The following is a 17,163-nucleotide window of genomic DNA, read 5'->3' on the forward strand; positions in this document are numbered from 1 at the left end:
GCTTTAAATCAGCAGTTATGGTAGCGTCCAATTGTTTACTGGATTTCACACAAAGCTACACGAGTCGCCCCTAATTTTGAAATGATAAACTGGAGGAAAAGCAGTTAATCAACTCCATCCACCGTTAGTACTTTTTGATCGTCAATTTTATTACGCACCCATAGCCCAAAAGTGCGAAGCCCGATTTTGGTGGTTATGGAACGCAAACCACGGAATCTCAGTTCCACAGTTCGGCAAGCTAACCATTAGAGCACTCGGGTTGTTATGGCATTGGCTTTCTTGAATAGTTACAACACTCTATATAAACGCTAATAATAATAAAATGAACGAAATCACACATTATATGTAAAATACATAAGGTAATCATTAGAGGGATGAGTGGTATTTTTGTCTAAATATTATCATTAAGGTCTCAGTAATCCATAAAGTCATACACCCACAAGCAATTTGACGCATAAAAAAAATCTGAAGGGATAAGCTCCATATTCGTATTTCAAGTGCAAAATTATATAATTTCAATTCACAATACTCATTTGGTGGGGGGTAACCAACAACCCGCATTCATGTTTTAAAACATTTTTCAAAAAAAAGTTCATCCCCTTCTTGCTATCCCTTTATATTTGTAATTTTTAAAAGCATATATCTCTTCATTTTGATAAAAGAAACAACTAAATCTTTACGTATACAATGATAAGATGCATATTTTAAACACAAATACCCTTCCACTTCCCAGTAAATTTTCCTTTTTTCCTAAGTATTATTCACTTATAAGGATGAACAACTTACTTTACTATTTTCCATCAAATATTATTTGACAAAGCCCCTGTTCTTATTATATACATACATTAAGTTTTCCAAAAGTCAAAGTTCTGTATTCTTACTTTTCCATGAATAATATTAGTTTATAGAAATATCAAGAGCTTTTAATATTTCTTCCATTCCCTAATGAATGTATTTGAAGCATCCTAAGCCTTTATTTTTTCTTGTTTCCATTATAACTACTTGTTTACAGGTATAAAATGAGGCACCCATCTACTTTTCACCAATTACTAGTTTATAAGTAATAAAAACTGTATCAGTTATACTTCAGTAGCTAGATTAAAAAGTTAATATCCACATTTTTCACCAAACATATGTTAAAAAAATAAAGTTAGTACAAAACTATGAATATTTGTGAAAATCTTATTTATCTGCATAATATTTGCTTAGATGTGTAAATATTTCATTTTACTTCAACCAAATGACATTCATTTGTACACAGCTTTTTTTGTCTGTTTGTTATAAAATATACTCACAAACCAAACATAATTATAAAAAGTTACTCTTAAGCTAACATGATGGTAAATATTGATGGATTTGAATAACGTTACTGTATAGAAAAGTTAGAGATGGTAACTCTGAAAATGTCGATAACAAAAATCAAACTACAAAGCAGTAATTATAAATGCATGCATTTGATCCTTATTAATATCTGGATTAAATTTAAATAAATTTAATATTGTGTATACTTGGGTATACATTAGTAGACAATGTGATATAAACGTTATCACTACCTGGGTACAGCTAAAGAAAGACAGTCCTTTGTAAGTTCATTACCAAATCATCATGAAGTTAGTCCTTTTGAAAATTGTTACAAACCAAGAAATAAATATACAAAGATTTTAATAGTGCCATTAACAAAAAAAGAAAAAAAAACGAAGTTATATATGAGGGTGTAGAACAATAATTATATACAAATTTGAATTAGAAATGCATGTGAAAACTATAAGAGGCAACTCTTATGAAAATTCAGTTACATACGCTGTACATTAGTTTTAAAAATATAACTAAGTAGAATAGAGTTTGAGTACCTTAACGATTTGGTGTAGTAAAATTTCAAGTTAATAGATGTAATGTTTGGCTGTGTATTTCATGAATAACTTTTTCTAATGGAATAATAAATTAACCCTGGAACTACCACCTCATTTCTATACCATTCTCTGTGAGGTACCACCATGGTAGACGTACTGCTTCATACTTAGTAAGTATGTTTTCTTCTGTTACAACACCAAGTAAAGAACTAACCAAAACATTGAGTGCAGTCAGTCATATTCTATGTAAAAAATATGTATGAGACCCCTTGTAGTAATTAGTGGAGTTGTAATATTGGTAATACTGTGTGACTCATATGATATTAGGGACCCTACGACCAACAGTCATGCACTCACAACTAATACTGTATATAAATAATTTAGAAAAAATGTGTTTTAAAAATCAATATGGCTTCCACTGTTAATTCTAAAGTTTAGTAATTGTGTTTTATTCACAATCTCAAATTTCCATGTTTCTATTACTAAGACGTTTAAAGTGCTGAAAGAATAATATTCTATACAATACAGAATAATCATTCTATTTTTTTACATGTGTCAAAAAAACCTTAAGTACCTCTGTATAATTACAGTAAAAAGGTTCTTTACTAAGACAATTATGTAGGATGAGTTTAGTTGATATCAAAATTTATTTATTTGAACTGGATGAACTTGTCTGGGTGATTTAACCATGTACTTTACTATCTATATCTTGGAGCAGCAAAAATGACATATTGATATTGAAGAAGCTAATAAGTCTAACAAGAAAAACAAAAAATTATTGAAGTCCTAAGATTATTACATATTTCATTTGTTATGCTAAATTGTAACTAGTGATATCATACATACTGTATTCTACTTGAACAATATGTAGAACAGCAAATTAAAAACCAAATTAATCTTGGAAATTTAATTGTTAAAGCAAAGAATATGAAACTAAAAAGCACAGACAGTAGCTTGTGAAATGATGTATGTATCAAGATATGTTAGAAATGAAGTAAGGAAAAAATATCAGTTTCAAGAAATCTTCTGAGAAGGTTACCAGGCACTACTTACATTAATCATCCCTGTGTTTCGTTTATATCTATGACAATGCCTACAGATCCATTATAATTTATTGAAAACAACAATAAACAAACTCATTTTCCAAAGTTTTTAATTTTCTTTGTTATTAAAATTGTGCATTTTGACAAAAGAGAATTTGGAGGCCATAATCTTAAGTTTGCCAAGTTACTAAGAGCAGCTTCAAGGAATTCCATTCCTTCCATTAACCTTGAACAGGGGCAAACCAAAACAAACAAACAGACCTCTATAGTGGTGAGCTGTATATTATATTTATGCTGCTTGTAATGTCATTTATAAAATACAACAATTTTGTAGCCATATGAAAAGTTATTGATGAGAGGTGCAACTCCTCAAAATTAGTCTAATCCAATGAAATGTGTGAAATTGAAGAACAGACTGGGTCTTATATTTCTTTTCTATTTATATAAACAACTTTGGTGATAAGATATACAATAATTTTTCAAAAAGAATGTCTGCTGTAAAATATTTAAGAATTAATAATTTTGTATCTGGAGATGCAAAGTGTTTTTTCTTTTTCTTACTCATATCAAGTGAGGAACAGTGATATCAAACAACTTACAGACAAATGATATGTTATTGTATTTGCAATGAGCAGTTCTTATAGAATACTGTTAAAATATGGTCAGAATTTAAATAAGAGGAAAAATACAACAATCAGAAATTAAAAATGAGAGCATTACAAATACATTACACATAAACTGCAGTTCAATACTAAAACAGGTCTGATTCTGTATAGGTTTACTGATTCTAAAACCTGTAACTGATATTAACATTTGGCAAACTGAAGAATAGACCAATTCTCATTTTTTCTTTTCTTCCCCACTAAAATGGGCAATTCTAGTAACCAGAAAATCTAAATTTTATACAGAACATCATTCACAAATACCATATAGATGAAATCTAAAGGATATTTTTGGAAAAAGAACCAAATACTTTAAGGGAATACATAAGTGAAGAAACAATCAAATTAGAAAGTCACTTGCTCTCAACAACTAGAACAAAATTTGTATTATAATCATATATTGTTTTTTTTTAAAGTTTAATTGTAAAAGAAAAACAGTGTTGAATTTAATATGTAATTGTAACAAATCCTTCAGAAAATTAAGGACCTGAGTATGGACAAAAACAAATATACATTAGGAATACTGTATTGAATGTTATACTGAATAGCATGCTAAAGAAAATAAAAGGTACTGTGCAACACTAAGTTTTCAATAGTATGGCCTCCTTGGGTTGTTCTGTAAGAGAAAAATTACAATAAGATTATAATTCAAATACTATTTTTAATGAAATCTTACTTAGATAGTACAGACAATGGCAAAAATATTGATATCACAATCTGAAATTTCCTCCTCGATAACAAATAAACAGTGCAATAAAACCTGCTAATGTTATGTTGTTTTTCAAAATTTGTAGTGCATACTGGAGGAATTTATATATTTTAATACAAAAGGTTTTAGAAAAAAATGACCTTTATATTTCATACAGTTATAAAAGAACTTTTTATTTTAACCAACATTTTGCCTTTGTGACATCAGTTTGTACATACAACAGTTTGATACTATAATATTAAAAGGTTGTATGTACAAACACCAATGAAGCTGCAAACGTGAAACATTGGTCAAAATAAAGTTCATTTATAGTTATTTGGAGTATAAAGGTTGTTCTTTTCTAACCTGTTTATCAAAATCTGCTAATCTTACACAAATACAAGACTGCATTTTACATTTATTACTTTTGTAAAATAACACAGCAACAATGTATATACATTAACCAACCTTTCAAAGTATGTAAATAATATATCTACAAGTATAGGTACCTGATGATGACAAAACCTTGTCGAAACGTTGTATATTTGCTGTTATATTAAAGTTTTTCTTCATTACCCATTCAAGCCGTTTCCAGCCATTATTATATCTACAAGTTATCTTAAAAAAACAAACAAATCAGCTTAACTACCTGTTTATGTAACAGACAAGAATTTTTATTATTTGTTAGCTGAGTTCTTGCACAGATCTTAAAATATAACGTTGATAAACGGAAACATCGGCACATGTAGATCTTAGAAGTCGAGTTGTTCAAAACTTGAAAATAGCGTTGATAACTGGACCAACTGATGGTTGAGATGTTGCAAAGAAAATATCTGCTGAAGTTTTTCGCCAGACACTAATCATAGCAGAACCATCTGGAAAATAATCTACAGAAAATAGTACAGCTTGTAAAATGAGTCAGATCAGATTTTAAGATCTGTGTAACAACTCAGCTAACAGATGTTTCTGCATATAAAAGCTATCTTAAGGTTTTGTACACCAAAAAAACATTTTACATTTTTATTATCTCTTTCTTCTAGTTTTACACAGATATAGTGATTACATTTTAAAACTAGCACATGAAACTTACAAGAGGATTTGGACGAAATCTGTAGGCCAACATCATTCGTTTTCTGTAGGCTTCATACTCATCATCTCCAACACTAACTTCTTCAGGACGCCCCTGTCCAAATCCTGCTTTCTCCACCGGAGCTGTTGCCCTGGGTGAAATTACAATTTCATTAAATGTACAATCCTTTCTTTATTCTCAATATCCTTATTGAGAAAACTCACTTATCTATATGATTATGCAGTTAGCACTTCATACAAGTTCAAACACCTACTTGACTTTAACAACTTTAATATGATTATAACAACTGACCTAGTTGTCTGCACAAATACTTCTTTTATTATATATTAAGACAATTGAAATTTTTGCTTGAGGAAGCATTTGTTTCATACCTTAAGAAAAGACAAATGACTTATCTCTTTCAAAGAGCATGTATTACCTATGAGAAGTCTATAGATAAGCACTTTCTAAGCAATGTGAATAAGGATGAGTCAAGTGAAAGTTTCAAAATAAGTTCATTTTGTAAATTTTTTTGTAAGGGCAAATTAACAGTTTAGAAAAAAAAAAGCTATTCTGTATTCCATGAAGACAGCCTCCTGCATTCAAAACAGTAAAAAAAGAAAATTCACAAAATAATTATGGAATGTGATATAGACTATATCTTGGAATGAAATTTAAATGGATTCTTCATGGTGATGCAACTCAAATAAACATTGGGGGCTTATAAGAAAGTTGCATACTTGTACCTGAGAAATCAAATCTTGTGCATTGAGGAATATTTTTTGGAAGATTTGTCCTGACACATGTTACAGGTTGTGTATAATTACTGATCTGTCTGTCTGACAAAGTACTTACTTATTAACAGGTGCTACGATTCCAGAACCATCAGCTCCCAAACCTTGGCCTTCTGTCCAACCTAACTTCTGTAACATTTGAAACCCAATGTTATCTTCTTTCAGCTTAAAGTCTTTATAGTCAGACAAGTCAGGGGCACGTCCTTCTTTCATTGCATCCCACTTTTCCATGAACCGTTCTAATTCATCCGGAGGAAGGAAATCTCCAATGTGATGTTTGCCTTTTCCAAACTCAGTGAGTTCTTCTGCTACAGCTAAATTAGAAAATTGCACCAACTTGACTTAAAGTTAAAAAAAAAGAACAAAAAACATGGTACTTCATGTTTTTCATGAATAAAAATGATATCAACAAGTTTTAAAAAAATTGTCTGATTTCACCATTCATATCACCCATAAAATGAAACTACAACTGAAATGTTCAGATACAGTATTTTGTTTTTGCAACTTTATTCAAATTTGTTTTGTATCAAATAATTAAAAAGATATTTAAATTTTTTATCATAATTTTGATTTTTGCTCCTTTCCTAAATTGTAATAGAATTATATATATTTCCCACCTGCACACGTAAATAAAATCATGGCCTATATCTCTAGAATGAAACTTTATTAGCTCAATGTTTCATTATTACAGCTTCTTCAGAAGCTATAGATATCCTACAAGTTCACTACTAATCCATTTAAATCTAAATTGGAACACTGTTGTTCGTAAATCAAACATTGATACACATGTTTAGAAAATTCATATTATATTAAAGTAATATTAATTATTTTTGAAATTATATTGTTAAGACAAATCAAACCCATAATGCTAAACAAATAACGTGTAAACCAATAAGTAAACTATTAAGATAATGGGATTTAGAACAGAATACGTTAAATATCTAAAACATTTCTTCATATTTGTATTGATAAGTATTTTTCCATCTTATTATATCAATACATACATAAAACAATGTCTGAACATATATTTCAACCCTGTGTATAGAGACTACATCAAAGTTCAACATATTAAAATATTTAAAATGCCATTAAAGTCTCTACACTAAAGGCCAACCTTTGTATTTATTATCTTAGGTCTCTTTTCTTGATTAAAATGGGTTTTTAAATTTTTCATGTAAAGCTACACAAATGACTTAATCAGAACTAAATGCTTGTTTTTCAGAAACTCTACAGAAGCATCAACAGCTTTAACAAACTGAATCAATTAATTTCAGAACACTTTGTATACATTTATTTTTTCATTTTTAAATAATAACACCTTTAAAAATCATGATAAAAATAAAAACAATGTTTATTTTTTATTCTCTTACAACCTTTATAATAAAATAAAATCCTAGCATTTTTGAAAGAAATTACTTAGCTACAATTTCATCAACAAAGTTTAGATTAATTATCCTCTACGTGCATTTTCTCTGCTTAGAATGATAAATTTCAACCAACTTCATGTTTATAAAAGGAACTAAAAATAATTGTTCAGGCAGTCAAGTGTCAAAAATGGCATTTACTAACTAAAAATGTGCTTGCTGAAACAAGTTTAATACAAGATATTAAAACCCAACCTATTTTGTGATTACCTATACATTGTTAATTTTAGAACAGTGACACTTTCTTTTTATTATCACAAAATCAAACTGGAATTAAAAACTTTCCTAAAATTATTCTACAAATATTTAGTGCTAGAAACCTTTTGTCTTTTCCATTTCCACAGCACGTTTTTTGTGTTCCCATGTACCTCCTTCTGTTTCTTCATCAGAGTCATAATCATACCTAACCTTTCCAGCTTTTCTTAGCTGTTCATTCTGTTTTTGCTTAGCTTCCATCATTTGGTACAGAACACTCATCTAAAAAGACACATATTTTAGTGAATGAAATGGATGTCAGGAATATCAACCAAGGGAAAAGAAAAAGGAGCTATGGGAACTCTGGTTACAAGTTATGATCAAAAAGAAAATATTTATTTTGTAAGTTATTTAATTAGTAATGGAATTACTACAGGATATGTTTGCACAAAGGAACATTTGTACCAAATGTCACCAACAGTACAATTATTTCAAATGCATTTTCTTGATGATCTCCCTCCAGATGAAATGATCAAAGCTATGCTCCTTCTCCATACTTTTGGTGCATCCTTAAAAAAAATCAGATAGTACAAGTTCTAAACATTTAAGTTTGAGCATCAGTTCACTATGTAACAGCTATACCAAATGTATTATGTGCCCAAGATGTACTCAGATTACTGTTGTACCACTTGAAGCATGAGCTCGTATTTGTTATGGATGGTACTGGTAACTCTGCTGGAGTTTGGTGCTGCAAAAATCACTTAGACAGAAACAGTTTGTATTCACGATAGGTGATAGATGTAAAGATGAAATATCATACAATTTGTAAAAGAATGGATATGACTGATCCTTTAATGAAGATATATGCAGTAGCAAAGAGATAAGATAGCATGAACTTTGGTAAATGTCACAAGCTAAATGCTATTGAATTCTATAACTCCCTTTATATATGGGCTCACTTATTTTGACCAACCTTGTAACTACCATGTAACCATAATACTATACACACTGTAGTAACTTTGAATGTACTAAGTATAACTTCACAAAATCTGGTAAGCTTTTAGTAAACATTACGAGTCTGTTGTACACAAACAAATTGATTTTCTAACAAACGATTATTACTCAAGATTTGTCTGTGATCTAAAGAAGTTTTTCCTGAATCAGTGAGTGAAAGGTGATTTTCATGAAAAATATCTTTTCACCTTACAGTTTCCATATTTCATTTGCACAGCCTCTAGAACCTCCTAAATGAATATCAAATGTTTGTTTTTGGTAAAACTTTATACTTTATTATTTTCTCTACCTTAACACTAATTTGTAGTGAAAGTTGAAAAGTATGAAGAAGTGAATATGTAAAATTTATTTAAATATTTCCTTTCAGCATGGGCTCGGTCCCTGGGACTGACCTCTTAACCATTTTGTGCTTGTTATAGTTTTCATGCTGTAACTTTTAAATTATTAAGCAAATGTTAACAAAATTTGGCAGATTATCAATAAACATTACAATGCTTTCATACACAAAATATAATTTTTTTTTATTAAGTCTTAAGATTAATAAAGCAACATTTTTCTCTTGTCTATTTTTCCTTTTCGTATGTTGCCTATCTATCATGCAAAGTAATATTAATTTTAGGGTTAAAAATACTTTTAAGCATCAGAAAATTTTGAAATTTCACATGTGAAATCTTTATAATGTCGAGATAGTTATCAAACGTTTTTAAGAAAAAACATTATATTTTATCTGTTATTTTCAGTTATTAATTACATTTTATTTATATTTTCAAAGACAAACAATATAAGGAACTGGAGGCCAATGCTCAAAAAGGGGCATGTAAAAGCCCACAGAACCAACAAAGGTCCCAGTCAGGAAGAGGGACTGACTGAGCAATGGAGGTGATGTATAAAAAAACAACAAAAAGGTGAGTGAAAACAAGTGAAAGGAAGGAATTGATGCCTGGCAAGAGACAGAAAGTTGTGGATAATAATATTGCAGCAATCTGCAATAGTTGAAACAGACTCATCCTTGTCGTAAAGCCATGTAAAGGAAGTAAGATGTGGAAGAGTAAGCCAACTTGGTGGAAGAGAGTGATGGAAGGGATCAGTAGTGGTAAACAGCTCATTTTGTTGATAATGAGCTAGAGCAGAAGGCCAACAAGAATGAGAAAGAAAAAGTGCTATCCTATGGGAAGATCCCATTTGTCTTACAAGGGACAAGTCCCACATGTGTGAAGGCAAAGGTGCAACATCTCATTGTGAAAAATGGATGACCAAAGTTAGTAGAGGATGAACTTCCAAAGAGAGAGGAAAAAAGGTTCCTCAAATGACAAGTGATACAAAAATGAAAACCATGACTGATCCAGCCAAATAGGAACAATCACAAAAACGTGGAAAGAGATGGTTGCAAATAAGAATACCTAGGGTAGAAGGCAATAAAAGAGTGACTGGACCAATCCTGGCTCAGAGCATTGAAAGCCAGAGAAGTTAAGTTGAGGACCGGTGATGAAAAAAGAGGAAACTTGAAATTGAAAGGAGCCAAAACAGCATTCAACCAGTGGAGTCATGATACAAGAACAAATTCACTGGAAGACTAAGGATGTACGGACCACTCCGTGGGGTGGATCCTGTCCAGTTGAAACAAGTAATCTGTCATCAATTTCAAAAACCTTTGCAAATATGATGATTATTGGCCCAATAAAGGAATTCCAAGGTGAAAAAGCATAGGTACAGAGAGAGGGTACAACTCTTGCAGTTGATGTACGAAACAATTGTGAAGTCCTCTGAGTGGATCATCACAAGATGACCTAACAATAGCGACTGAAGAAGTTGGCATGCCTGATAACCTGCAGTCATCTTGAAAATGTTGGTATGCAAAGACGCGCCTCAGGCGACTAGATCCTAAAGGAAATGCTGGTGTAGAGAAAGAAAAGCATCAAGGTATAAAAGTAAGTCAGGTTGAGGGGAGGGGAAGTACAAGTACCCCAGGTTGTGTTGAAGATTTAGTCACCACAACAGAAGGGTGTAGAGAGCTGCAAGGGTGAATAAAGGATTTAATTATCCCCTCCCCCAAAGCCCACAGAAGGGAACAAAAGATCTCCATGGTGAGAAGACACTAGTGAGAGGGTTAAGCCTGCCCCAAATGGGAACTGAGAAAAACTCCCAGATGGATAAGACACTGAGCAGGAGTCATAATGTACTTCGAAAGTTTGACCAGACAGTCCAGGTAAAGATGACTCCTGGAGAATAATGGTAGTAGTATTTGCCAAATCCTGTTGAAATGGGGCCATGAAAAGTCAGTCATCTATATAATAATGGAAATGAAGGCCCAGAAGATGCATGTACAAGCAAAGGATCACATGATCCAGTTGAAAACACAAGTGGCTGTGGCTTGACCAAATGGAAGGGCAAGGAACTGAAATACTTGTCAATTGTGAAAAAGAAACCAGGGGAAATGATGGAACATGAAACAAACAGAGATGTGAAGAAAGAAAACTGAAATGTTGAACTAGTCTCAACATCCCAGAAGAGAGGGCCAATGTAGACTGAGAAAGTTGTCTATTTGGAATTGAGGAACAATGAAAAAGTGACTTAGAGATGACTGGACATTAATCTCTCATCTTCTTGGGGATGACAAAGAGTTAGGAATAAAAGTCCCTAATGGTGTGGGAGATAGGTTTTATTGTTCATTGCACCATGAAGATGCAGAAGATCAGAGGGAAGGGGAGAGGAGATGATGGGAAAGAGGAGGTAGAGTATGAAAGTGCAGGAACAGATCACAAAAAATAACTTGCACAATCCAAGGATTACTGGAGAAGAAAGAATAGAGGTAGGTAAAGTGGGGAAGGCAGTCACAGACAGACCCAGAACCGAGGACTGGACCCAAAGAAAAGTAATGGCTGAGAGCTGCAACAGTCTGCTCTAAAGGAGAGGGGTGGGGGCAACAAAAACAATTGAGCAAGGAATAGGAGAGGCATTAGCCTGACATGATTCCTGAGGATGAGTATCAGACTGAGGTACCCAAGATTTAGTGAGTTGGAAAACCAAGAAAGTAATGAAAGATTACTGGTGAGCAGCTTCAGCCCAGGATTCCAAGGAGTTTGGTACACCTCCACAGAATTGGTCTATAAGAAAAAGGACCAGTTGAAGGTCACAGACATAGGAAAAAGGGAGATGGATATCTGAAAGGAAAGCATCTCATCTGAGGAGACCTTATAAACAAAGAAATCAGGTCAAAGTAGAGAAAACAGAGGAAGAAACATAAGCCAAGGCAAAAAAATAAGAAACGGTCAAGATGGAGAGCTTTGGTAAGGTGAAAAATATAGCAAAGGGTTAGTTATCCACAGATGAAGCATGTTCCATAGAAGGCAATGAAACAGAATGATTAGGGACTGGAACAAGAGAAAAAAAGTAAGTAGATGAAAACTACCCACCTGATGCACAAGAGTGGTAACATTACAAACAGACAATGTGTTGCCAGTCACCACAGATACAAGTGCAAAAGATTTTTGAAGAGGAACATGAGAGCCTCAAGACCTAAAAGCAATGTGGATATGAGAATACATAGTAAATCAACAACTCAATAAGCAAATTATTATTTTTTAATAACAACAATAAAAGTAATATAAAAATTAATAAAAAAGCAGTTATCACAGTGACAGCTCTAAATGCACGTTTAAGCATAAGCAGTGCCACAGAAAGAATGAGCCTATGACCATGTGCTAGTGTCTCATAGGGTCTACTTTGCATGAAGGCTGTCACCCTTTTATTGGTGGAGGGCTACAACTGTCACAATACACATATACATATGTAGGGGTAGGAGTTTGTTCACGGTTTGTGGCATGCACATGAAATTCCACAGCATTTGCATGTGAGGTAACAGCTCTTAGAGTGCAGAGAGTTAAAATTTCTGCACCAGCAGTTCCCATTTTAGATGAAAATTTTGAAAAACATATACTTTTGATACATTAATTCAAAAATGGACTGAAAATATCCCACCTTCCTTTGATCCTCCAATTGTTTCCACTGTTCTAGTGTCAGATCTGTTCTACCAAACACTTGGACTGCATATTTGATCAAACCTTGATCTGCAAGATAAAAAAACAGTTCAATGATATAATGGCCAAACTGACAAACACCCTTTAAGTATTTTAATATTACTTCACTTACAGTGTGTTATGGGATTATAAATAGATACAGAACTTCCACAAACATGTGTCTTTATAGCTCTCTTACCCCTTGGCCAATGATATATGAAATAGAATGATCAAAATAAAAACTTTCAAGACTAAAGCAAGTTTAATCCATTAACACTCTCTGCACAGGCATCCTTTACTGTGCATGTCATGTGGGTTTTAGAGTTGCATTCAAAATTTAATTACACTACTTTTTGTTTATGTTATACCTAGTAATATAGCATAAAACTAGCTAATAAGCCATATTTTAATAATATACTAGTTTTAAGTTCTTTAGTTTATAAGACAATACTAAAAAAAAATATAAATTTCCCCTAGTGTGATAAATGTGACATTTATTCTCCAGACATCCCCTCTTTTGTAATTTATTCATCACCTCTCCAATAAGTACAAAATTTAACATAAATTACTCACCATAATATTGTCACCACTCTGATAAAGCATAATTTTATTAGCTTCCAATCTTGTTTGGTTAAAGAGCCATCACATAGAATATCCGATCCCACTTGCCACACCCATCTGTCACATCCTATCTTTCAGGATTTGTTAATAGTTCTCTCTTACATTTAATACTATATTATTTATAACCAATAGTAAGCCAAGGTTTTCATATATCAAATGGGGTATTATATTACATTGCTTTCTGTACACAAAATTGTAAATATTTCTTTTAATACAAGCTTTGTTAACTTGGGAAACATATCGACCAGCTTGGATGAATTTGCAACAGCTCTTGTCACATAGTTATAAAGCCAGAAAAAAAATGTGATAGTTATGGGATATTGTCTGTTTTTTGCATATTATTATTCTATGTTCTTTGGTACATTATATCTAATTAAATAAAAATTAGTTAGTGCACTACTATCATCAGTATAAAAATATATGGTAAAGTGACATCGACAGTCGTCAGCAAAAGAAAGAAGGTACAGTAAGCACTATATTTCTTGCTTTTCACAAGTATTCTTTGATCCAGCTCATGAACAAATTTTTAATGACCAGAATTTTCTAACCTTTTACAGAAAGGGGCCTTCATAATACTTATGACAGCCTTGAATGCCCATATTAGAAAATAATGTTCACTGTTTACATCTTCTAGGGTGACTGTTTATGCAGTCTTTTATTAGAGAAACTGGATCCTCTCCTTGAGTAGCTTGAATTTTGTAACACACTTGCAGACATTCAACCCTGGCCATATACCAATCTTGTTTGATTATTTTCAGGAGTTTGGTGCATTAGAAATGCTGCTTCTGGTCTTCCTTCAACTCCGCAACAGAATGGCTCATTTTCTATGATTGTGGCTTATCTGCTTCTACTGTAGACTATAAAGCCACACTCTCTGCCAGCTTTAGATGTTGCAGAAGTCATATTCTTCTTGTTTGCACTCTTTTATGACCTTTTTTGATCCTTTCACTTATTTCATATGCAAGTGCCTAGAATACCATCTTTAAAGTTTAGAAGTCATTTGCTTAAAAAAAAAGTATCTCCTGTCTTAAGAGATTCTAAATTTATACAGTGTATTTCAGTTAGGGCTTTCTGAATTTGTCCTTATCATATAAGCATAATTATCAGTATCCTATTCTGAGGAGATTCTGTATTTATATATATATTTGTTAAGTAGGGATGTACACATGTTAATTAATATCTGCTTTTTTCCTAAACACATTTCTATTATCTTTGCAGGTGCTCCACGAGAAAGCAATGCCCTCTGGAAGTGGACAGAAGATGCTATATGGTGTCTGATGTTGCTTTGGCAAGTACCTCTCCCACCTCAACATGTACATCCTTATTTGACATAAAGGATATCTAATGTAGGATACGTGTTCTTAACCCTGTCCACACGAGTCACGGATCAAACGCCATATGATTCCGTTTGTTGTATTTAAAATTTTATTGAACTACTATTTTATGAAGTTATTTATATGAACAAGTTAAGTCAACTGTAAATTATAATTCAAATGTTAGTATTATATATTACTTAATGTAAAACTAAATATTAAAAAAGCACACTTAAACACCAATTTTTGTGTATCACATGGTATGTAAAATGCAGCACTGGTTCAAATTAGATGTTTGTGATGTCAGAATACAAAGTCTATAGTTTCATATGAATTAGGAACTCAAATTACTGATATTAAAAAGCTAGAATATAAAATATCGCTCATGTACTGAATCAAACACAGTGGCCCCACGATCATCTCTTTTCACTTTTGGAAACACTCCCTTATATACACTTATTTCTGTCTGTTTGTTTGTTTTTGAATTTCATGCAAAGCTACACGAGGGCTATCTGCGCTAGCCATCCCTAATTTAGCAGTGTAAGACTAGAGGGAAGGCAGCTAGTCATCACCACCCACCGCCAACTTTTGGGCTACTCTTTTACCAACGAATAGTGGGATTGACCGTCACATTATAATGCCCTCCACGGCCAAAAAGGTGAGCATGTTTGATATATCTGTCTATGACAAGTGAAGAACCAATCAAATCAGAATCTCCTGCTAGTAGCTTTCTCAGCCATTTTCAAGTATTACAACATCATCCCATTCTTTCAATACAAATCTTCAAGCTGGTAAGGCGACTCTTTAGTTTGCTTGAAATTTCATATTTTTTTCACATCCTCCACGCGTGAAATTTTATAAGGTTTAGCAACCTAGGACAAGTAGAAAATGAGTACAAAGAACGTAACTAGAAGAGAAGATTGTTTGCTTTACTTCTTTATTTATTGTTCTATGTTTTAAGAAAAATAAGCTTAAGAAGTTATTTGTAATTTGTATTAATGTATATACATATATAATGTACAATAATTGAAATATGACTGTATTTTATAAAATACTAGTCCACAGCCAAGACAGGTCACTTTATAAAGACTAAAGGTCAGTTATATATTACTGGATACAGTATCACGAGTGCATGTGCACCGCAACATTGTAACTTCTGTATTGTTAGCCAGACTCGGCTGGAAGGTCAATATAATAAAAATAATTAATATATAAATGTATAATGTTATGAAATTTAAGCTATTTAGTCTAAACATTTGTGTTTTCGTGTTATAATTTGTAGTTATTCTAGAATGAAAAAGGCATAATTTATATTTGTTTCCAAATTTTTTATGGTGGTTACGAGATCGGTCAAATCAACCAAAACCAGTACAGAGATTTGTTACTGAAAATAACAGATAAAATATAAAGTTTTTTCTTAAGAAACATTTGATAACTATCTGGACGTTCTGAAGATTTCACATAACTGGGCCATATGTGATTTTCCATCATGACTGCAACTCAGAAATCTGAATTATGGTTAGGAAAGCAGAGCTTATACAAATCTCCTGACACAAGTGCAATAAGTGGAGGGTGTGAGAGTGAAGAATTATGATTAAGTTGCTGCATGCTATGCATTCATCAATGATTTCCAGAAATTTTCAGTCATATGATTGTTGATAGCATGAGAAGAAACTCAATAAGGAAAGGCTTTTGTTATTTAAGTGGCAAGTCTACCTCTGTTTGAAATTCATTTTAATCCTAAAGGTGAAAAAGTATGGGTATTTGATATTTAAAGCTTCTGTGGCCTAGGCTTAAATTGTTCAGGACAAACTTTAATGAAATTTTTGGGAAAACAAAATGAGTTTTGCAAGTTCAGAGTCTAGGTTAGAACTCACAGCCACCACATCTATAAATTGCTCAAATGTTTACCACTAAATATATCATACAATTGTTTTGCAGGCTTTGTAAGTTTTTTTTACTGAATCTTAAGTGTTATAGAATTTTAACAACTTACCATGCTTAACAAATTCTGGAAAGTGAGAATTCATTATTCCAGTTGTTAGCACTCCAGCCACTCCAGGTGCTGGCAAGGTCTTGTCTTGAGGTCCCCATCGACTTAGACGTTTCTTTTTTCTCTTTGGCTCATCACTGTTACTATTACTGTCACTATCACTATTAAATTCTGTAATATAAGAAAAAAAAATTTATTTATTATAGAGAGATTATCTTATGGTTATATAGCAGACATAGAACATTGCACGTTTAAGTATAAAATTAGGATAAGTTTAAATTTGTTAATATACACCTGGAAAAAAGTTAAGCACCCCCAAATATTTTTCAGGATTGCTTATTGAAAATAAGGTTTAATTTTCATGATGTTGAGCAATGTTCATAATTTCAAACATAATTAAAAGGATGTGAGCGTTAAGGTGTGACATTTAAATCAGGTGAGTTTTTTTCCCCCACATGCAACTTGCTCCCTTCTTCACGTC

At 32.3% G+C, this 17,163-nt stretch overlaps 1 protein-coding gene across 2 annotated transcripts in view; it reads right to left on the minus strand.

The window, feature by feature from the left end:
- Nucleotides 1–2,483: 2,483 nt before the first annotated feature.
- LOC106468767 (SURP and G-patch domain-containing protein 1-like) overlaps nucleotides 2,484–17,163 on the minus strand; it is a 74,021-nt gene continuing 59,341 nt past the window's right edge. For both annotated transcript variants that reach the window (XM_013929208.2, XM_022397133.1), the window contains 6 exons: nucleotides 16,686–16,853; nucleotides 12,718–12,806; nucleotides 7,851–8,007; nucleotides 6,168–6,420; nucleotides 5,334–5,463; nucleotides 2,484–4,171 (listed from right to left, as the gene is read on the minus strand). In XM_013929208.2, coding sequence (XP_013784662.1) covers nucleotides 4,145–4,171; nucleotides 5,334–5,463; nucleotides 6,168–6,420; nucleotides 7,851–8,007; nucleotides 12,718–12,806; nucleotides 16,686–16,853 — 824 coding nt within the window. In that variant the 3' untranslated portion in view covers nucleotides 2,484–4,144. The remainder of the gene's footprint in view (nucleotides 4,172–5,333; nucleotides 5,464–6,167; nucleotides 6,421–7,850; nucleotides 8,008–12,717; nucleotides 12,807–16,685; nucleotides 16,854–17,163) is intronic.

The sequence above is a fragment of the Limulus polyphemus genome, unplaced genomic scaffold (genome assembly GCF_000517525.1).
Source record: "Limulus polyphemus unplaced genomic scaffold, Limulus_polyphemus-2.1.2 Scaffold3156, whole genome shotgun sequence".
Taxonomy (NCBI): domain Eukaryota; kingdom Metazoa; phylum Arthropoda; class Merostomata; order Xiphosura; family Limulidae; genus Limulus; species Limulus polyphemus.